This window comes from Capra hircus, chromosome 4 (assembly GCF_001704415.2).
Source record: "Capra hircus breed San Clemente chromosome 4, ASM170441v1, whole genome shotgun sequence".
Classification (NCBI taxonomy): domain Eukaryota; kingdom Metazoa; phylum Chordata; class Mammalia; order Artiodactyla; family Bovidae; genus Capra; species Capra hircus.
Window position 1 is genome coordinate 112447471 of NC_030811.1, and position 22917 is coordinate 112470387.

The 22917-nt window shown below is 40.0% G+C and overlaps 1 protein-coding gene across 3 annotated transcripts in view; it reads right to left on the reverse strand.

Annotated features, from left to right (window-relative positions):
• Positions 1-22917, reverse strand: part of CDK14 (cyclin dependent kinase 14) — a 673238-nt gene that overhangs the window by 494061 nt on the left and 156260 nt on the right. For all 3 annotated transcript variants that reach the window (XM_013963116.2, XM_018047444.1, XM_018047443.1), the window contains one exon: positions 18512-18760. In XM_013963116.2, the coding sequence (XP_013818570.2) occupies positions 18512-18760 (249 nt within the window). The remainder of the gene's footprint in view (positions 1-18511; positions 18761-22917) is intronic.

The following is a 22917-nucleotide window of genomic DNA, read 5'->3' on the forward strand; positions in this document are numbered from 1 at the left end:
TGAACTCCCTGTGTTTAAGCTGGAAAAGGCAGAGGAACCAGAGATCAAATTGCCAACATCCGCTGGATCGTGGAAAAAGCAAGAGAGTTCCAGAAAAACATCTACTTCTGCTTTATTGACTATGCCAAAGCCTTTGACTGTGTGGATCACAATAACTGTGGAAAATTCTGAAAGAGATGGGAATACCAGACCACTTGACCTGCCTCTTGAGAAATCTGAATGCAGGTCAGGAAGCAACAGTTAGAACTGGACATGGAACAAAAGGCTGGTTCCAAATAGGAAAAGGAGTACGTCAAGGCTGTATATTGTCACCCTGCTTATTTAACTTCTATGCAGAATACATCATGAGAAAGGCTGGACTTGGATGAAGCACAAGCTGGAATCAAGATTGCCAGGAGAAATATCAATCACCTCAGATATGCAGATGACACCACCCTTATGGCAGAAAGCGAAGAGGAACTAAAAAGCCTCTTGATGAAAGGGGAAAAGGAAAGAGAAAAAGTTGGCTTAAAGCTCAACATTCAGAAAACGAAGATCATGGCATCCGGTCCGATCACTTCATGGGAAATAGATGGGGAAACAGTGGAAACAGTGGCAGACTTTATTTTTGGGGGCTCCAAAATCACTGCAGATGGTGATTGCAGCCACGAAATTAAAAGACGCTTACTCCTTAGAAAAAAAGTTATGACCAACCTAGATAGCATATTGAAAAGCAGAGACATTACTTTGCCGACTAAGGTCCATCTAGTCAAGGCTATGGTTTTTCCAGTGGTCATGCATGGATGTGAGAGTTGGACTGTGAAGAAGGCTGAGCGCCGAAGAATTGATGCTTTTGAACTATGGGGTTGGAGAAGACTCTTGAGAGTCCCTTGGACTGCAAGGAGATCCAACCAGTCCATCCTGAAGGAGATCAGCCCTGGGATTTCTTTGGAAGGAATGATGCTAAAGCTGAAGCTCCAGTACTTTGGGCATCTCATGCGAAGAGTTGACTCACTGGAAAAGACTCTGATGCTGGGAATGATTGGGGGCAGGAGGAGAAGGGGACAACCGAGGATGAGATGGCTGGATGGCATCACGGACTCGATGGACGTGAGTCTGAGTGAGCTCCGGGAGATGGTGATGGACGGGGAGGCCTGGCGTGCTGTGATTCATGGGGTCGCAAAGAGTCAGACATGACTTTGCGACTGAACTGAACTCTCTTATGTCTACATACCCCAATCCTTAAGGTTAAGTTGCAACAAAATCATTCTCCCTTAAGAAACCGTACATCCTATCATGACTACAAAAGTGCTAAGAGCAAGTGGTCTCACCGCTCTTGCTGCGGTCAACTCCCACCCCACTCTCACCAGACAGCAAAAAAAAGGAAGTGCTGTCCTCTATGGGGATAAATTACCTGTTGTTTTAATGTCACTAGCAATCCCACTGCTGGGCATACACACTGAGGAAACCAGAATTGAAAGAGACACATGTACCCCAATGTTCATCGCAGCACTGTTTATAATAGCCACGACATGGAAACAACCTAGATGTCCATCAGCAGATGAATGGATAAGAAAGCTGTGGTACATATACACAATGGAGTATCACTCAGCTGTTAAAAAGAATACATTTGAATCAGTTCTGATGAGATGGATGAAACTGGAGCCGATTATACAGAGTGAAGTAAGCCAGAAAGAAAAACACCAATACAGTATACTAACACATATATATGGAATTTAGGAAGATGGCAATGACGACCCTGTATGCAAGACAGCAAAAAAGACACAGATGTGTATCACGGACTTTTGGACTCCGAGGGAGAGGGAGAGGGTGGGATGATTTGGGAGCATGGCATTGAAACATGTATACTATCATGTAAGAATTGAATCGCCAGTCTATGTCCGATGCAGGGTACAGGATGCTTGGGGCTGGTGCATGGTGATGACCCAGAGAGATGTTATGGGGAGGGAGGTGGGAGGGGGGTTCATGTTTGGGAATGCATGTACACCCGTGGTGGATTCATGTCAATGTATGGCAAAACCAATACAGTATTGTAAAGCAAAATTAAAAAGAAGAAAAAAAAAAAAAAGATGGTATGTAAGCCCCAAATTATAACTGCCATTTTGAGTCACATTTTTCTGTGAAGGCCCTCTTATGTGAATAAAAGTCTGTCTTTTCTCTTCCTAATAAAAAAAAAAGATAGTATCAAAACACATTAAAATGATAATGCTATAAGGAATTAATAACTTCTGAAAAGTATTATGTAATCACAGTTTTAAGTATATTTGTAACTGATAAAAAGTTACTAATGACTGTGAGGTACTCTGTAAGAAACCAATCTTAGAAGCTTAGGGAAAGAACTTAATGTTACACTATTCTTGACCACGTGCTCTTATACCACTTATGAAAAAAACACAGTTTACCCTCAATGAATCTGACTCCTACAGTTTATAAAGATTCTATGTAGCAAATTGAGCAAAGCTGTTTACCTCCTTCCTACCCAGAATGCCACAGAATGACTGAAAAGAAACTTTTCAAAAATAATAAATCAGAAATACAAAGGGAAACGAAAAAGAGTGTCAATTTCTAATCACATATTTTGAGGAATTCTAAAATACAAAAAGTAATTTGAATCAAAACTTCAGAAGAAACCAGAGGGACTTAGAGCCTTAACATGTAAGAGAAAACCAGTACAGATAAAAAATCAGGGACCTTTAGGTAAATGGGCTTCCCTATAGCTCAGATGATAAAGAATCTGCCTGTAATGAAGGAGACCCGGGTTCGATTCCTGGGTCAGGAAGATTCCCTGGAGAAGGGAATGGCACCCTCTCCAGTACTCTTGCCTGGAGAATCCCATGGACAGAGGAGCCTGGCCGGCTACAGTCCACGGGGTCACAAAGGCTCAGACACGACTGAGCGACTAACACTGCTGCTAGGTAAACAGGACACTAATCAACAGAGCTGAACACATAATGTCCTCCCAAGCAAACTGCAGGGACGTGTGCAGAGCAGACAGCTGAGAAGGTGGGTATTCAGGCCAGAAGGGCAGAGCAAGGACTGCAGTGGCCAATACCCAGAGAAAGAATAAAACATCTACCTTCCTCAAAACGTAGTCCCTGCCTCTCACACAATCAGCAGAGACAAGGTACAGAAAACAGAATAAGCTGAGAGCAACTCTAAAATGCAAAAATGAGTATACAACCAAGAATCACAAATCATTTCAGGAATACCAACATCTTACCGAAAAAGTAACAACACTGAATAAAAATAACCCGTATCTTAAGAGAGATCCAAGATATTATATCCTTTTCAAAGAAACAGAGATTTAGAGACTAAATATTTCATTAATGAAATAAAACATGTACGGGCTGTGACTAAAAGAATGTACACAGGTGAAAAAGTAGTAAGTTCAATGTTTGGATGGAATTTTCAAAAAAAATCTAGGGAGAAGTTACATTTAAACAGAAAATTTTTTCAACCAGCATAGTATTTCTATAGATTTAACAACGGCTGAAAAAAGACAACCAAGCAACTGATACTCAAGATAGTTGAGTATCAGTTGGGATGGAAAAGTTGCAATTTTACCACCCACAGGGAAAGAAAAGGTACAAAATTCGATTTTATCTCCATATACATTATAGCTAGAGTGATGGGGGAAGTGCAGGAAGGCAAGAGACAGCAGAATAATAAAAATAAAAACATACTTGGATTTATTGGATTGTTAAAGACAGATTGCAGATACTAATTAACTCCATATGCATAATTTTTAGAACATTTCTTAAGACTTAGATGGTAATTACTAGAATAAATAAGATGTACAAATCCCAAACAAGTTAAGGCGAGAAAGAATGTAAGAGAAAAGCACATGAAAGAAGGGAAAAGAGGGGAAAGAATGGGGGAGCTAGAGAAGGGGCATATACTCAATAACAAAGCATATAAAGTAGAAAATCACAAAGTAAGAAAGTTATATCCAAACATATCAACGTTTATAATAAAGCTTTAAAAATTTCCCTACTAAAAGAAAGTTCTCAGATTGGAAAGACAATCTAGCAATGTGCTACTGAGAAAAGACAAAAGAACAAACAAACAAACAAACAAAAAACATACACACAAAAGAGCAAATCTGAAAACAAAAAGGGAAATCTAGCCCAAAAAAGTTATTTTTGCAAAACTGTACATTATAGCAACACTGATGGCAGACAAGACAGAATTCACAAAACAGCAAATAGATTATTTTCTCCAATAAAATCCAATAAAAGATTTCCTTTTTAAAAAACTTTTTATTTTGCATTGGGTTATAGCCGATTAACAATGCTGGGATAGTTTCAGGTGAACAAGGAAGGGACTCCGCCATGTACACACACAGGCATCCATTCATTCCCAAACCCCCCTCCCATCCAGGCTGCCACATAATATTGAGCAGAGTGCCCTGTGCTAACAGGTTCTTGTTAAAATCCACCAAGAAATTTAATAATCATATACTAGTATGAGCCAAACAACATAGCTTTGCAGTGTATGAAACAATTGCTGGTAACAATAAAATGAGAAAATGTGAAATCCACAGTGATAATGCAAGACCAACATACATCATTCAGACATCAACAGAGCAGGCAAATGACCAATAAGTAAGAGATATATGGGCTTGAGTATTAGAAATAGCATTTTAACACATGCATATTAACATATATTCTTTTTAAGTACACATTTAACATTCACAAAAATGGTGAAAGATTAGGCCACCAAAAAAACAAAAAATCTCAATATCAAAACTGTAAGAAACACTTCAAGTTACTTATTCTGAACACAACACAACAAATTAGAAATTATTAATAAGAATAAAAAGAAAAATAAATAGTCTAGCCATATGGGTTAAAAAGCAAATCTAAATTGAAAATTCATAAGTAAATATGCGGCATTGAGGACCTGACATTTTAAGACCCATGGGATGCAGGCAAATCTATACATAAAAGAAAATTTAAATAAATGTGTACATACTAGAAAAGAAGAAAGGTTCAAAGTATTATGATTTAGACGTTTAACTGCAGTTAGAAAATGAACAAAAAACATTACAGGAAGACATTAATAGACAATGGACCATCTATTCTTTTTCCTTCAAGAAACTTGTAAAGCATCAACCACATGTTGAGTTGAATCAAGTAAAACTTGATGGAAAATTACATTCAAAAGCGCCTGACTAGTCCTGTGTGGGTTATGTTCTCATGCATTTTTCATCACCAAGAAACAGCTTGAGAATGTCACACTTTACCATCACCCTCCTGAGCCCAAGTTTTAAATAGAAATTTTAAAACCTATATTAAACTTCAGTATAAAATGATCTTCAATGGGGAAAATATTGTGTTCACAGTTCCACTCTAAATTATTTAAAATCAGAATGAGGAGTCTGCATGTTTGCTTTTGTGCTCCTTTAAAACTAAATTCCATCTAAGTTAAAGAAAAAAGAAGCAGCAGAAAATCACCTCTTTAGTCCTATTAGGAGATAAACTGCTAATGTGTACTGAGAGCAAGGACAAGACATGTTACACGAAGCTGGTAACATAACAGGAAGCTATTATTTTATCTTTCTGGAAAGGTGCAGATATTTCCAAAAATGATATATTTCACTCTTCCTAAACTGCCTATATTAGTTTATGTAATTTTAAGACATGGACCATATTAAACTTACTATTTGAGGAAACTGAATTAAAGAAATTCAAAAAATAAGGATAATACTTTTGTTTAGGCTATATCTCACTTATCCACAAGAAAAAATAACCCAATAGATGTTAATGACACAAAGTATTCTAATTATCTAACTCAGTAGATTTGGGTGCATTAACTGCCATGCTTAAAGTACATTCTATTAACAATGTGATGGCAGAAAATGATTATTTTGCCACATTGGGTGGGAAAATAGTCAATGTGATCTGCCTTGTGCAACTGATATATACACACTGTGGAAATATACTGCAATTTACGGATCAATCATTCTGTAAAACAGAAAGAATCACACACAGGTAGCGCCTCTCTAAAAGTGATTTTAGTCCACCAAAGAACAGGTCCATGGAACAGGCCATGTCTGTGAGATGGTCTGAGCTTTAAGAATTAAATTCTTGTAAAGTTAATCTCCTATTTTAAGTAAACAGAAATGTTCTGATCTTAATTATTTTGCATATAAATAAGGAACTCAAATGCCAAGTGTTTAGAGAGGCCAATATTAAAATACTTCCAATCAAAGGAGCCAACTAAGAATAATTCAGAAGGAGAAGTCCTGTTTTGTTGGATAATTAAAGTCCAGGCCTTTGGTTTGCCTTTTCTTTTTTCTTTTTTCCCTTGAAACGTCATTAAATCACCACATTTTAAATAAAGATGCTAGCCCAAACCAATAAGCAGTTAACCCTAACATTATCTTTGGCTTTGATGTCAGGTGCATGGATGGATGGAAACAGCTTTATGGGGCCACTATTCTCTGCTTAATCACTTCCTCCATTTAGACTGCAGGTTTGAGATAGCACTTTAGAGAACTGGAAATACAGAGGGCTAATCAGCAATTATTAACAGGCACTACATGCATAGAGACATGGAATTTAATGAGATAATGTTAATACTTTTTTTTTTTTTAACAGAATAAAGGCACAGAGAACTGTCAATTGCCTGGATCAGTGGAGGGGAACACTGGCGTAGGTAATGGAAAAAGTCAGGGCAATATTCCAGCTGAACGGCGTTTGTCACCCTGTCCTGAAGGAGATGCTCCTGGCCCTTGCTGCTCTGGGTTCACCACGGAATCAACAAAAACAGTCAGCTACTATGGATTGTTTACTGTGGTCCATGCTTTGAGCTTATCACTTTACATTCATTATCTAACTTTAAACCCTGTTAACACCACCTTGAAGTTGGTTCTATTACTACCCCTTTTCGAATACGAAGGATTTAAGACTGCAGAAATAAAGTAACTAATCTAAGATCTTAGAGCTAGTGCTAGAGCTAGAATTCAAACCAAGTTGACTGGAATTGAGAACTTATTTTCTTTATACTACCACACTGGTAGATCTAGCGAAAGTAAAGTCGCTCAGTTGTGTCCGACTCTTTGCGACCCCATGGACTGCAGCCCACCAGGCTCCTCCGCCCGTGGGATTCTCCAGGCAAGAGTACTGGAGTGGGTTGCCATTTTCTTCTCCAGGAGGTCTTCCCAACCCAGGGGATCGAACCCGGGTCTCCCGCATTGCAGGCAGACGCTTTACCATCTGAGCCATCAGGGAAGACTCCATAGGTAGGATCTAACTCCCACCCAAACGGAGGAGATTTAAATCATGCTTAAGTCTATCATGCACTGAAGTCCCATTCTTAGAAACAAGGATGGGGTTCTTACCAGATTTTTATAAACTGCACAAGTATACCTGAGTGTTCACTGCAGTGATACTGTGATATGGCTACACAGTTTTACACTGAATTCACTGAAAATTTACTTTAACCTTCAAACATAACCCCTTCCTTAAGATTGCTGATGATCCCCTGCATTGCAGGAAAACCACAAGTGAGAATCACTGCTCCATTACATTATACTAAGTAAGTGTGAGACTGGGTGAGGGGAAAGTGGGACAGACTCAATCAGCACTATTTGACCTGGGCTTCCCTGGTGGTCTGGTGGTTAAGAATCCACTCTGCAACACAAGGAACATCTGTTTGACCCCTGGCCTGGGGTGGGGGGGGGAGGTTCCACATGTCGTGGGGCAACTAAGCCTGTGCACCACAACTACTCACACGTAGGGTCCACGCTCTGCAAAGAGAGAAGCCATTGCAAGGAGAAGCCGGCTCGAAGAGCAGCCCGCACTTGACGCAACTAGAGAAAGCCTGCACCCAACAGTGAAGGCCCAGCACATCCCAATGTAAATAGATACATTTCTCTTTTAAAAAAAAGAACTATCTGGCCTCATTAACCAACCAGGATTTTTGAAGTCAAACCTTCCTTGGCTAATTTTTCTTCCGTCTTAGATCTTCACAACCAGCCCTATCATCCTGCTCATTTCCAGCCCTTTTAAACATAGCAACACTGAGATAATTCATAGTTGATGGGTAACTTGGCTACAAAATAGATCTACATGCTAGACAGGGCAACAGACCCAACCTCCCCACATACTAACAACCTGACAGGGGTCTCGGTTCTTGTCTTTGACTGCACTGGGTCTCAGCTGCAGCACACGGGATCTTCAATCTTCCTGAGGGCATGTGGGCACTCGAACTCCTAGCTGTGGGCCGTGGGGTCAGTTCCATGACCAAGGACGGAACCCAGTCCCCCTGCGTTGGGAGTGTGGAGTCTCAGCACCGGATCACCCGAGAAGTCCCGGGCAGGGCTCCATCTGGGAGCTTCCTAGTCCCCGTAAGAAGGAGGCAATGCCAAATGAGGTCCTCAAGGACGAGCGTCAGAGAACTGCAGTGGGACTCTCATTTTCAAGTCTGCATCTTCCTCCTCACTTTCCAAATAGAGCCTGCCTGACACGGGTGCAGCTTTCCCCACCCCACCCGACCCCCACTCCAGCTGAAAGGAAGTAAATTTGGGAGAAATCTGCAGAAAGCATAGAGGACCTTAATGTAAACATGAATTTCTGAAAATATGTTCTCTTTAAGCTCAGCTTATGATAGCACAGCTGAATGAAATCCCTTCTAAATTGGACCAGGAAGACAGTCTCCTACAGCACTGCCAATACTTCTAGCTACTGAAGGGCACAGCCTGGTTGGAGGAGGTGGTAAGAAAAAGGAAACAAAAGTTTGTCCTGTCAGGGACAGTGTTGAATACCACCCAGGGACTGGACCCAGGGAGAGTAGGCACTCAAAACTCCTCTGAAACAAATACACGAAATCTGTCAAACATCTCTTGAAATATACCCATTTAAATAAAATCCCATCCATAATATTCTGCCTGAATTTCACTCTATTTTTAAAAACTTTTTATTTTGTATTGGGTATACTCAATTAACAATGTCATGATAGTTCCAGGTGGACAGCAAAGGGACTCAGCCATACATACACACGCATCCCATCTCCCCCAAACTCCCCTCCCATCCAGGCGGCCACAGAGCATTGAGCAGAGTTGCACCTGCTATACAGCAGATCCGTGCTGGCTGTCCATTTTAAATATAGCAGAGGGCACGTGTTCATTCCAAACTCCGTAACTATCTCTTCCCCTGTCCTTCCCGCATGGTGACCATAAGTTTGTTCTCTGAGTCTGAATTTTAAACTGCCACTGTCTGGACACAATCAGGAAGTCCCAATGAATGGGATGGTCACTAAGGCTAAGGCACTCTCAGTTCCATAATTTCAGTCATGACTCCTCACATAGACAATGACCAGTATATGAACAGCAGAGAGATGTAATGGTGCATAACTGTTTCTACCACAGGATTTTCAAGAAACAAGAGTGGCTACCTTGCTTCCTCATAAAAACAGGAGCAGCAACGCCACCCTGCTGCTCACTTCCCCCTCCTTCTCAACTGTACGCCTGGAGCCCATTCAAGATGCCTAAGACTTTCAAAGAAATAACAGTAAAATAAAGATATAACATTAATGTTGGTGGCCTTCAGATAAAGGATATCCTTGGATGCTCATCAGTCTTTCAAAAAAAATCTTTAAAAATAAAACATATCATAAAACTCTCATGCCATTGAGTACAAAATCGTCAAATGCTCCATAACGATCCTATCTCAGTGTCCCACTGAGTATGAAATGATCAGCGTCCCATACCTATAGGACAGGATGCTGCTCAAAAACTTCCATTTCTGGCCCAGTGAGGAATCTAAAGGAAAACAGTTTTCCTGTGAAAATGAGTATGGTAAAATCCCCCATCCCACTACAATCAGGGAGAGAACAAAAAGGCAGAGTGGGCAGAGAGGACTCAGAATAAAACAGAATACTGTGGTATCATACTAAAAGAGGAAAAGAAACGATTTCCAGCTTGAACAAGGAAAAGCAAAGGCTTTTTTCCAGGGCATACTGAACAGAAGAAAAAGCTCCCAAAATGAAAAGAAAGCAAAGCATTTACCACACAAAATAACAGAAGTGCCCTGTTATAGAAGAAAGGCATCCCAGAGTGGACCAGAAAAGGACAAACTCAATAAGAAACTCTCAGGAAAGAGGATCTAAAGGAAGTTAATATAATAGGAGAGAAATAGTGGACATTTCCAGTTAAACATGGTAGCCTGGAATTCCAGGGCAGGATTCCCTCTGTTTCAACATTTTAATAATGTGGTGCGTATGTGTCTGTTTACCCCACACAGCTGTTCCATCTGTTCCCTTGGTAAGCCCCCTGTTAAAGAATAACACAGGGCTTCCCAGGGAGCACAGTGATAAAGAACTGACCTGCCAACACAGGAGACACGGGAGACTCGGGTTTGATCCCTGGGTCAGGAAGATCCCCTGGAGAAGGAAATGGCAACCCACTCCAGTTTTCTTGCCTGGAGAATCCCATGGACAGAGGAGCCTGGAGGGCTACAGTCCATGGGGTTGCAAAGAGTTGGACATGACAGAGCAACTGAGCACATGGTGTCTTGAACACAAGTATTTATTTCTCCCCCATACACCAATCTGTATTAAAATGAAAGCAAAGTTATAACTTAGAAGAGCAACTGAATGAATAAGGGGAAGACTGAAGACAAGATACAAACGAAAATTTTGAGAAACAAATTTTGGGAAACAAATGGATAGGAGGTCACTGACAAGGACGATGACCACAGGTGGAAACCAAGGGTGGCAATCAATGAGAAATAAGTCAATTCCCACTTCAGAATCCCTGAAACACTCAAGAATTGGAAGCTGAACTTCAAGGAGGGGTGAAAACCAAAATGACTGGTCAGATTAGATTTAAAGAACAAGTCCTTTCCCCTAGACTCTCCCAATCAGGTGTCTGTCCATCCCTGATCCCGGGAAAGGTTTATTCTCTGAAGAGGTTGAACGTGAAAGGCTCATAACTGGGACACCAAGAATTATGAAAATCAGGATTAAGAATCAGACTGAACGAAAACAATGCACAAAAAAGGGCCCGAGGCACTTCTTGATCATCTCGGGAACCAGCAACTAGGCTTACATATCCTGAAATCTAGATTGACCATTCAGCTTTGGAGGAATGAAAGGATGCTCCTGACAGCTCGCAGGAGATGGACCAGTCCAGACCGGATGAGGCCAATGGAGAACCATAAGGAGACGAAACCCGACAGATGACCTCATTCTGATTTGTTTCAGAGGTGTGTTCTAGTTTTATCAAATAGTTTGGGGAATCAGTTTGTGATTAAAATTCTATTAATTAATTGTATTAATAGCAAACAAGTGAAAAGAAGAGGTAAGTACAATCAGGAAAAACAAAAAGTTGCGCAAGCAAGGAAACTTAATCATAGTATACTATGTGACCTCACTAACAATGGTACTCACATCACCTCAAGACTGCAAAGACTGGATATTAACTAAAGGCAAAAAGTAGGGAAGGAGACTTCCCTGGTGGTCCAGTGGGTAAGAATCTGCCTTGCAAAGCAGGAAACACAGGTTTGATCCCTGGTCGGGATTCTCGCCTGAAGAATTGCATGGACAGAGGAGCCTCGTGGGCTACAGTCCATGGGGTCGCAAAGAGTCAGGCACAACTAAGAAACTAACACTTCTAAAAGAGAAACTTCCCTTCATCGATGACTAGATTACCTTGAGGTGAATCTCATAGAGAAATCACTGAAAATAAATGCTTAATCATCTGCTTTATTTACCAGCTTTCAACACTAATTCTTTTCTTTTTTCCTGGCCACACCACACAGCATGTGGGGTCTTAGTTCTCCCACCAGGGATCGATCCAGAACCCACTGCCATGGAAGCCTGGAATCTTCACCGCGAGACCACCAGGGAAGTACCTCAGCACTAATTCTTATTTGTCCTTATAACGGTATCTATTGGGTTTTGTATATTAATGTTCCAATCTGCAATCTGACTAACTTCTCTCACTGTTTACAGTATTCCCACTGATTCTTTGGTTTTTTCCAAATATAGCATCATAAATCTGCAATAAGGAAAACTGTGCCCCTTCTCATTTGCTCTCATTATCTGTAGAGATGATATGCTACTCCTATTTTCTCTCTTTTTGACAGATTTGTATGGGATTCAACCAATAATTTTTCTATCGGTTATTTTTAAGGGAAAGGAATGTTTCAGTAGTTTGAGAAGGGTATGACCAAGATAGCTTTTCTAGCTTTATGGAATAAAGTTCTTTGCTCTGTTTTCATGAAGTAAAAAGAAAAAAAAAAATGACAATATCACATACATTGAGATTTCCCCTTTTGTTCAACAGTTCTTTCTGGAATTTCTTTTTCCCTATTGAAACTGCCCTGCACAGAAGTCTACGCATTACAAGGCTTTGCCCTGAAAAGGTGCTCCAATTTGCTATTCTAGAGAATGCAAGGAGAAAGACCAGCAGACACCCCCTGGTCTCTGGGCCTGCATCCACCCACACACAGGTGCATCGAAGTCCCCTCCACGCACGGCTGCTGTCCTCACAAGGCCCCAGCAAGCGCCTGACGGCCATGCTGGGGTTCCCGGGCTCTGAGAGAAGTCCCTAGTCCCCTGGCCTTTCCTGAGCTTCCTCCTCTACACTTTCTGATACCACATGCTTCTTAAAATTGTCCACGGTTTGCTCCCCTCACTCCTCTTTTGAGGTTCACGGAGAAACCTCCTCATCTTTATTTGCTGTTGATGTTGCCATTGCCACCCTCCCTGAGTCTGCCCCTATTTCACACATACACATTGCTATATTTAAAACAGATAACCACCATTGCAACGAAAAGAATAAAATACTTAGGAATATATATACCTAAAGAAACTAAAGACCTATATATAGAAAACTATAAAACACTGATGAAAGAAATCAAAGAGGACACTAATAGATGGAGAAATATACCATGTTCATGGATCGGAAGAATCAATATAGTGAAAATGAGTATACTACCCAAAGCAATTTACAAATTCAATGCAATCCCTATCAAGCTACCAGCAACATTTCTCACAGAACTAGAACAAATAATTTCAAGATTTGTATGGAAATACAAAAAACCTCGAATAGCCAAAGCAATCTTGAGAAAGAAGAATGGAACTGGAGGAATCAACTTGCCTGACTTCAGGCTCTACTACAAAGCCACAGTCATCAAGACAGTATGGTACTGGCACAAAGACAGAAATATACATCAAAGGAGCAAAATAGAAAGCCCAGAGATAAATCCACACACATATGGACACCTTATCTTTGACAAAGGAGGCAAGAATATACAGTGGAGTAAAGACAATCTCTTTAACAAGTGGTGCTGGGAAAACTGGTCAACCACTTGTAAAAGAATGAAACTAGATCACTTTCTAACACCACACACAAAAATAAATTCAAAATGGATTAAAGATCTAAATGTAAGATCAGAAACTATAAAACTCCTAGAGGAGAACATAGGCAAAACACTCTCAGACATAAATCACAGCAGGATCCTCTTTGATCCACCTCCCAGAATTCTGGAAATAAAAGCAAAAATAAACAAATGGGATCTAATTAAAATTAAAAGCTTCTGCACAACAAAGGAAAATATAAGCAAGGTGAAAAGACAGCCTTCTGAATGGGAGAAAATAATAGCAAATGAAGCAACTGACAAACAACTAATCTCAAAAATATACAAGCAACTTCTGCAGCTCAATTCCAGAAAAATAAACGACCCAATCAAAAAATGGGCCAAAGAACTAAATAGACATTTCTCCAAAGAAGACATACGGATGGCTAACAAACACATGAAAAGATGCTCAACATCACTCATTATTAGAGAAATGCAAATCAAAACCACAATGAGGTACCACTTCACACCAGTCAGAATGTCTGCGATCCAAAAATCTGCAAGCAATAAATGCTGGAGAGGGTGTGGAGAAAAGGGAACCCTCCTACACTGTTGGTGGGAATGCAAACTAGTACAGCCACTATGGAGAACAGTGTGGAGATTCCTTAAAAAATTGCAAATAGAACTACCTTATGACCCAGCAATCCCACTGCTGGGCATACACACCGAGGAAACCAGAATTGAAAGAGACACATGTACCCCAATGTTCATCGCAGCACTGTTTATAATAGCTAGGACATGGAAACAACCTAGATGTCCATCAGCAGATGAATGGATAAGAAAGCTGTGGTACATATACACAATGGAGTATTACTCAGCCGTTAAAAAGAATTCATTTGAATCAGTTCTGATGAGATGGATGAAACTGGAGCCGATTATACAGAGTGAAGTAAGCCAGAAAGAAAAACACCAATACAGTATACTAACACATATATATGGAATTTAGGAAGATGGCAATGACGACCGTGTATGCAAGACAGGGAAAGAGACACAGATGTGTATAACGGACTTTTGGACTCAGAGGGAGAGGGAGAGGGCGGGATGATTTGGGAGAATGACATTCTAACATATATACTATCATGTAAGAATTGAATCGCCAGTCTATGTCTGACGCAGGATACAGCATGCTTGGGGCTGGTGCATGGGGATGACCCAGAGAGATGTTATGGGGAGGGAGGTGGGAGGGGGGTTCATGTTTGGGAACACATGTAAGAATTAAAGATTTTAAAATTTAAAAAATAAAAAAAAATTAAAAAAAAAAGAAATTCAAAAAAATAAATAAATAAAAAATAAATAAATAAAAAAATAAAACAGATAACCAACAAGGACCTACCGTATAGCACAGGGAACTCTGCTCAATGTTATGTGACAACCTAAATGGGAAAATAATCTGAAAAAGTATAGATAACATGTAAACGTATAACTGAATCACTTTGCTAAACACCTGAAACTAACATAACATTATCAATCACCTATGCTATGCTGTGTTTAGTGGCTCAGTCACGTCTGACTCTTTGCAACCCCATGGACTGTAGCCTGCAAGGATCCTCTGTCCATGGGATTCTCCAGGCAAGAAAACTGGAGTGGGTTGCCATCCCTCCTCCAGGGGATCTTCCCAATCCAGGGACCGAACCCAGGTATCCTGCATTGCAAGCAGATTCTTTACCGTCTGAGCCACCAGGGAAGCCAAAGAATACTGGATTGGGTAGCCTATCCCTTCTTCAGAGGAATCTTCCCAATCCAGGAATTGAACCAGGGTCTCCTGCATTGCAGGCGATTCTTCACCAGCTGAGCTACCAGGGAAGCCCCATTAATCACCTACACTCCAGTATAAAGGACTGGACTTCCCTGGTGGCTCAGACAGTAAAGCGTCTGCCTACAATGCAGGAGATGCGGGTTCAATCCCTGGGTTGGGAAGATCTCCTGGAAAAGGAAATGGCAACCCACTCCAGTATTCTTGCCTGGAAAATCCCATGGACAGAGGAACTTGGTAGGCTACAGTCCGTGGGATCGCAAAGACTCAGACATGACTAAGAGACTTAACTTTCACTTTCCAGTATAAAATAAAAAGTAAAAGAAAGAAGATGGTGCTGGAGAAGACTCTAGAGAGTCCCTTGGACAGCAAAGAAATTAAGCCAGTCAATCCTAAAGGATATCAACCCTGAATATTCACTGAAAGGACTGATGCTGAAGCTGAAACCTTTGGCTACCTGATGAGAAGTGTCAACTCACTGATGCTGGGAAAGATTGAAGGCAGGAGGAGAAGGGGGTGACAGAGAATGGGATGGTTGGATGGCATCACTGACTCAATGGACATGAGTTTGAGCAAATTCTGGGAGATAGTAAAGGACAGGAAAGCCTGGTATGCTGCAGTTCATGGGGTCGCAGAGTTGGACAAGACTTACTGACTGAACAATAGCAACAACAAAAAAAGAAAGAAAGAGAAATGCAGAATATATCAGACAAGTCTCAACTTTCCTTGAAAAGAATTTTAGCAAATCCCTTATTTCAAATCACAATCAAATATCAAAATCCATCCCCCCATTGTTATTTATACTATGATGTACACATTGACTTTTAAGGTTATATGACCCCTTCTAGCAGCAAACACACCCAACACCTAATCCTGGTTTCTAAATACCATGCTTCAATAAAAGGAAACAGGGCTCTCTGGAGAAATGGCTGAATCTGGGTCTGGGGCTGGGAAAATACAAGACAGGCCAAGAGCAACTTGTAGGACAAGAAAGTACGGAAGTGCTCCAAAAACACTCCACATAATAGGCTCTAGGTTCATGCACCTCATTATAATTGACTCAAATGCATTCCTTTTTATGGCTGAGTAGTATCCCATTATAACTATACAGCTTCTTTATCTATTCACCTGTCGATGGACATCTAGCTTGCTTCCATGTCTTGGCTATTATAAACAGTGCTGCAATGCATACTGGGGTACGTGTGTCTTTTTCACACCATGGGAATTTGCAATATGACTGAAGGAACTCAAACTGAGGCTCAGTAATAACCTAGAGGGATGGGAAGGAGATTCAAGAGGGAGGGGACATATGTACACCTATGGCTAATTCATGTTGATGTAAGACAGAAATCAACCAATATTGTAAACTAATCACCAATCAACTAAAAATAATAAAAAATGTTTTTAATATTTTTTGAAAAGGTATATGGGACAAATTGAGAGTAGCATTGAAACACAAACATTACCATATGTAAAGCAGACAGCCAGTGGGGATTTGCTGTGCGACACAGGGAACTCAAAGCCAGGGCTCTGTGACAACCCAGAGGGGTGGGATGGGGTGGGAGGTGGGAGGGAGGCTCAAGAGGTGGGACATAGTGTATCAAAGGCTGATTCATGTTGATGTATGGCAGAAACCGGCACAATACTGTAAAGCAGTCATCCTTCAATTAAAAATGAGTAAGCAAATTAATAATAAACATTTCAACAATTAAAAGGGGAATGAGACATCTCAAAAGGACACAGGGGCCAACCTAAAAGAGCTCCCAATGACCAATGACTAAAGCAGCAACAATCTGAGCAAGAAAAGAAATAATGCACCATTGGACAATAACTAGGATTGAAGATAAAACACAGAATAACTAGTTTAAGTTGATTTTCATATAAGCAGTGAATAAGTTTGCCTCACTGCAATATCTCAATGCCCATTTCTATATTATCATGTAGGGTGACAATTAACATTATTGAGATAACTATACAGTAAAATGGGCTTCCCTGATGGCTCAGATAGTAAGGAATCTGCTTGCAATGCAAGAGACCTAGGCTTGATTCCCAGGTCGGGAAGATCCCCTGCAGAAAGAAATGGCTACTCACTCCAGTATTCTTGTCTGGAGAATTCCATGGACAGAGGAGCCTGGCAGGCTATAGTCCATGGGGCCACAAAGAGTCTGACACAACTGAACAAATAATATATATAGTAAAATATACATATAATTCTCTCGCCATAAGAGAAGTTTAATCATTCTCAAAGATTCTTTTCATTTCTTCTAAATGATACTAAATCTAAAAGTTTTCCCAAGTGTTAGTGTTGTTTATGTGTGACCTAGACAGACACTACACTGCAATCATAGATAAGATTACAGGGACCACTCTGGGGAAACCCAGATAATCAATTCTCCTCAAAAAGGCTGCATTAACAATATTTATTTTCACTTCATTAACAACAACAACAAAAAAAACCCTGTGACACAAGATTTTCGTGGTATCCCACACTTTACTTAAATTGAAGTGTCAATATTCTAGCAGCTGACATTTCTTGCTCTTTTTTGACCATCATGGAATTTAATATTTAAAGTCTACGAAATGGAATATGCTTCTTAGCAAGATGACAGAATCAAAATTCTCTTAGCACTCTTCTCTCACCCTTTAAATTCTTAGACTATGTCATAAAGTTCTTCAGTGTGGGTTAAATCTGAAAATTACTGAATTTCCAAAGATCATAAGGCTTATTTTTTTTTTAACAATGTTAAACGCAGGCCAGTCTTGGAAAGATGAGTTTCAATAAAATTCTTTACAGTCAAAAAGCAGTGATCATCTCAAACTTTATACCTTCTTTGGCCCAAAGGCAAGACTTGCTTTAATACAGTTTGACCTCAGAAAATTTCCTTGTGATGAATAAGATTTCTCTTTACAAGATCAATTTCAATGTCTAGCTCCTAATTTCAAAAATATTGACAATGAAAACCAACTGTAATAAGACAAGTGAACAACTTTTAACAAGTATTCTGAAATGAAATTCTTTGTGAATCTGTCAAATTCAAAACTATCCTTACTGCCTGCCAACACAGTAAAGTTTGAAAATCCTCTCCAAGAGTTTGAATTACCCAAGGAGTTTAAATGACAAATTCCTCTAACTGGAAACAGCTAGGGGGAAAAAAAAATTTTTCCCAAAAATAAGTTTAATCATTTCTCACTGGCTTGCTGGGTGCCTGTGAATCAAGAGTTTGTATATGTAGTTGGTACTTGCGCATGCCTGCACACTCTCTTCCAGAAAACGCTGAACCACCTAAGGAGAGAATGCATAATAAGGCGCTGATAAAGCCACCTGCTGGCTCCCTGCACATTGTCCCACTTGCTCTGCTCACCCGTTAGTAAGTGAGAAGACCGCACTCACCGAGCTGGGGCTGGAGTGCCGCCGAACTTTAGGAGACTCTTTGCCAGCGGAGGAGCTCTTATTAAAGTTAATGCAAGCATTGTTCTCAGAATGCACCCTCTTCACTTGATTAGCGGGTTTCTCAAATGGGTCAAAAGTGCTCTGTGTCCTCTGAACCCTGACTTTCTTATCCTCAGGAATTGTGTCCAGGGGTTTGATCACTGAGTCCATTCCTGGGCAGTTTCGTGTGGACATCTTTGTGACACATATCTGGCGGAAAAAAAGAGAGAGAGAGAAATTAAACTCAGATCACTCCACTGAAACTTTAATATCACTACACATGAGGATTTATTATCCTACAAAGCATGCCCATTTTTATCTCAGGAAATAACCCCAAAGGCTATATTCTAAAAGCTACACCAGCTTAAACCACAATATGAAAAACTCGTCACCATCATTCCACTTACCATACTTTCTGGGGGCTTCCCTGGCGGCTCAGATGGTAAAGAATCTGCCTGCAATGCAGGAGACCCAGGTTCAATCTTTGGGTTGGGAAGATCCCCTAGAGAAGGGAATGGCTAACTACTCCAGTATTCTTGCCTGGAGAATTCCACGGACAGAGGAGCCTGGCCGGGTCACAAAGAGTCGGTCGGACAGACTGAGCAACTAACACTTCGCTATATTATGTTATAATTATATTATATTATAATTATATTCACTGAGGGCTGACACTGAAAATGTTATCCCTAAAACAGGAAGCTTAGCACCTAGGCTGCTAGTGCCCTGAGGTGGTTCTCGACCTCTGTCATTTATTTTACCACCTGACTGCAAGTGGGATTATTTCTGAATCACTAAAAGATGGATAATTTGCCTTTTTTTTTAAATCAGTTCAATTAATTCAGAAGGGCATTTTAATTGATGGGCCATCACAGAAGCAACTAACATGGCTAGAGAAAAACATCACTATGTTCTTCAAAACTTTAAAGCTTGAATACATGTTTAAAATCTATCCCCATCTTGATTTCATCTCTAAATTAGAATGGAGCATATAAAAGGGCTAATGGTTAGATATACTGAAAGTTGAAAGCAATGTTGTTTCTAATACTAAAACTAATAGACGAAAAGGAAAAATAATACCACATAGAAAAACACGGAATGACACTCATTTCAAAATGTTGTATGTATTACTTCACTACACCCCTATTTCCTTCTCAATTTTACTCATTCTCTTCCAGCATAATCTGAACTACTCTCGCTTTATTTTAGTCTCTCTGATTTTTGCTCCTTGCTTTTCACTGTATGTTCCAGCTCTTTCATTCTCCATATATTCTCGAGACATTTTTACTTAGTAACTTCATGGCCTCTAGCTTGTCCGTAAAGTAAGGTAACTTTATCATGCAGTCTAAAGAAAAGATAACTCTGATTTGCTTTTAAAGTTTTATTTTTTCTTCTTGTGAAAAGTTTCCACATTCCTATTTAAGAAAGCAGGAAAACAGACGGTATCTAAGAAAATCTCATATTGTTAAAGCAAACATTTAAGTGTCTGAGTAATACATATGGGATGATTCCATACTGGCAAGAAATGAAACTATGTGTATGGATATAAATATATATATATATATATATATATGACAGATAGAGAGATTTGTATGTGTGTGTATGAGCACATATTAATATAAAGGTATACAAGGAAATACACCAAAGTGTTAAGATACCTCCAGATAAGCAGAACTGAAGGGGCAAAGGGTAAGATTACTTACGTTTTACATACCCTGTATTGTTTGAACTGTATAATAAACATGCTTGATGTGCAATTTTTTAAAAATAGTAAAGTGTATAATTAAATTATTTCAAGGTATTGAAGCAAAATTTGGATTAAATACGTAGTATCAACTCTGTCCTATGAGTGTATCTGAAACTACCAAGCATAGGTTCAATTTTAATTACATCCAATAAGAAGGAGATCAACCCACTTTTTACAGCCTCACGAAGCTGCTGAAGACGTCTTTAAAAGACAAGGCAGAGTCCTCTGCTCCTGATCGACAACTAACGATTTGTCACGATGTTAAACGCATTCAGCTTTTTTTTTAAGAGTTCACGTGTTCCTCATACAGATATGAAAGCAAGAAGCAGCAGATGTGATATGGATATGAAACCACTCATCTCCCTGAGGCAGCTGAATTGCAACATATAAACACATGAACCTGAGAAGTCAATGAGCCCTAAATACAAGAAATCTAGAGAAAATAACACGAAGGTACATCAAAATCAAATTGCTTAAAACCAGTAAAAAAGAGAGTATCTTAAAAAGGGGGCAGAGGGAAAAAAGTACTTTAAAAGAGAAGACAGGAAATATTTGGAAACTAAACAATAGGGGAATTAGAAAGTCTCTTGAATTAGTTGAATAAAATCTCTTGAACAGAATATCAAAGTAGATACAGCTTAAATCGTATTTTAACTGTAGGAAAATTTATAATAGTAAATGCATTGAGCAGGAAAAAAAAAAGTCTCAAAGTAGTCAGAGTACACCTTAAGGGATCACTCTGGTGGTTCAGTGGTTAAGAATCTGCCTTGCAATGCAAGGGATGCGGGTTTGATTCCTGGTCAGGGTGGCCGGATGGTAAAGCGTCTGCCCACAATGCAGGAGGCCTGGGTTCAATCCCTGGGTTGGGAAGATCTCCTGGAGAAGGAAATGGCAACCCACTCCAGTATTCTTGCCTGGAAAATCCCACGGACAGAGGAACCTGGGAGGCTACAGTCCACGGGGTTGCAAAGAGTCAGACACGACTGAGCAACTTCACTTTCAGGGAACTGAGTCCCACATGCCTCAGAGTAACTAAGCCAATGCACCCCAAGAAAGCCCACGCACGGCAACAGAAGCTCCTGCATGCCACAACTAAGATCCCAGGCAGCCAGATAAACAAATAAACTTGTTTTTAAAAAAGAGCGCCCCTTAAAATACTAGCCAGAAAAAGAACACTTATTAAAACCTGAAATAAGCAGAGAATTAACATAATGAAAATATATCATCATGGAAATAAACGAAATAGAAAATGAAAAACCACAAAGAAAATCAATGAAACCAAAAGCCAGTTTTCAGAGAAGATTAAAAAACAAACGGATACACCTCTAGCCGGACTGATAAGAAAGAAAGGGAAATAACATGCATTGCCAGTAACAGAAATGAGAGACAGCATCACTACTCATCCAACAGACATTATCAAGAACTTTATGCCAGTAAGTCCAGCAACTTAGATGAAGCAAATTCCTCGAAAGACAAAAACTACCAAAGTTCACTTGAAATCAAAGTGATTTCAAAGAAATCAAAGGTGTAACCAAAAGCCTTATCACAAAGAAAATGCCAGGACCAGAAAAGATTGCTGGTGAAGTAAACCAACCATTTAAGGGGGAAAAAACACCAATTTCACAGAAACTCTTCCAAAATATTCAAGAGAAGGGGATACTTCCTCACTCATTCTATGAAGCCAGCATCATTCCATCACTAAAACTAGAAAAAAATAAGAAAACTACAGATCCATTTCTCTGATGAATATAGATTAAAAATTATTGGCACATTTTTAACAAACTGAATCCAACAATATATAAAAAGGAAGTGGCATTAATCCCAGGAAGGCAAGGTTGGCTTAATACTCAAACACGTGCAATTCACCATTTCATTACACAACGTCAGAAGTCTCTGGAATGGCTCCCCGTGATTGCCACTTGCAGGCAGCCACACTCTTCTTTTGTCTGCGGATATTCCACGTGGGCTGTACTTGCTGACTTAGATCCAATAAACAGAATACGGCAGAAATCACTTCTGAGAGAAGATAAAAGACTGTGGCTTCCGTAGTGGTACCTCCTCACTCCCATCCCCTGTCTCCTAGATCACTGTCCAAGGCAAAGTCAGCAGCCACGTCAGAAAGGAGTTCTGTAGAGAGGCGTGTTTATGAGAAGGATTGACCGCAACCACATGAGTTGAGCCCTCAAGCGTGACCACCGCCCCTGCCCCTGCTTGACTGGAACCTCACACAAGACTCTGAGTCACAGGCACTCAGGTAAGGAGTCCTAGATTCTAAACCAACAGCAACGGTTAAACTGAATGCCTTTCTCGCAAGAACAGGATGTCCCCTCTCGTCATGTTGACTCAGCATTGTATTACAAGCTCCAGACAACGCCACAAGGCAAGAAAAAGGAAATAAAAGACATCCACATTGAAAGGGAGGAAATAAGACCCACTTTATTCACAGAAGACATTATCATCTATGTTGAATGAAATCTACCAGGAAAAAAGCAAAAACACTAGAATTAACATGTTGATCAAGGGTGCAAGATATAAGACCAATATACAAAAATCATTTGTATTTTCAGATATTAATAACAATCAGACATCTTAACTAAAAATAACACCACTTATAACAGTTTCA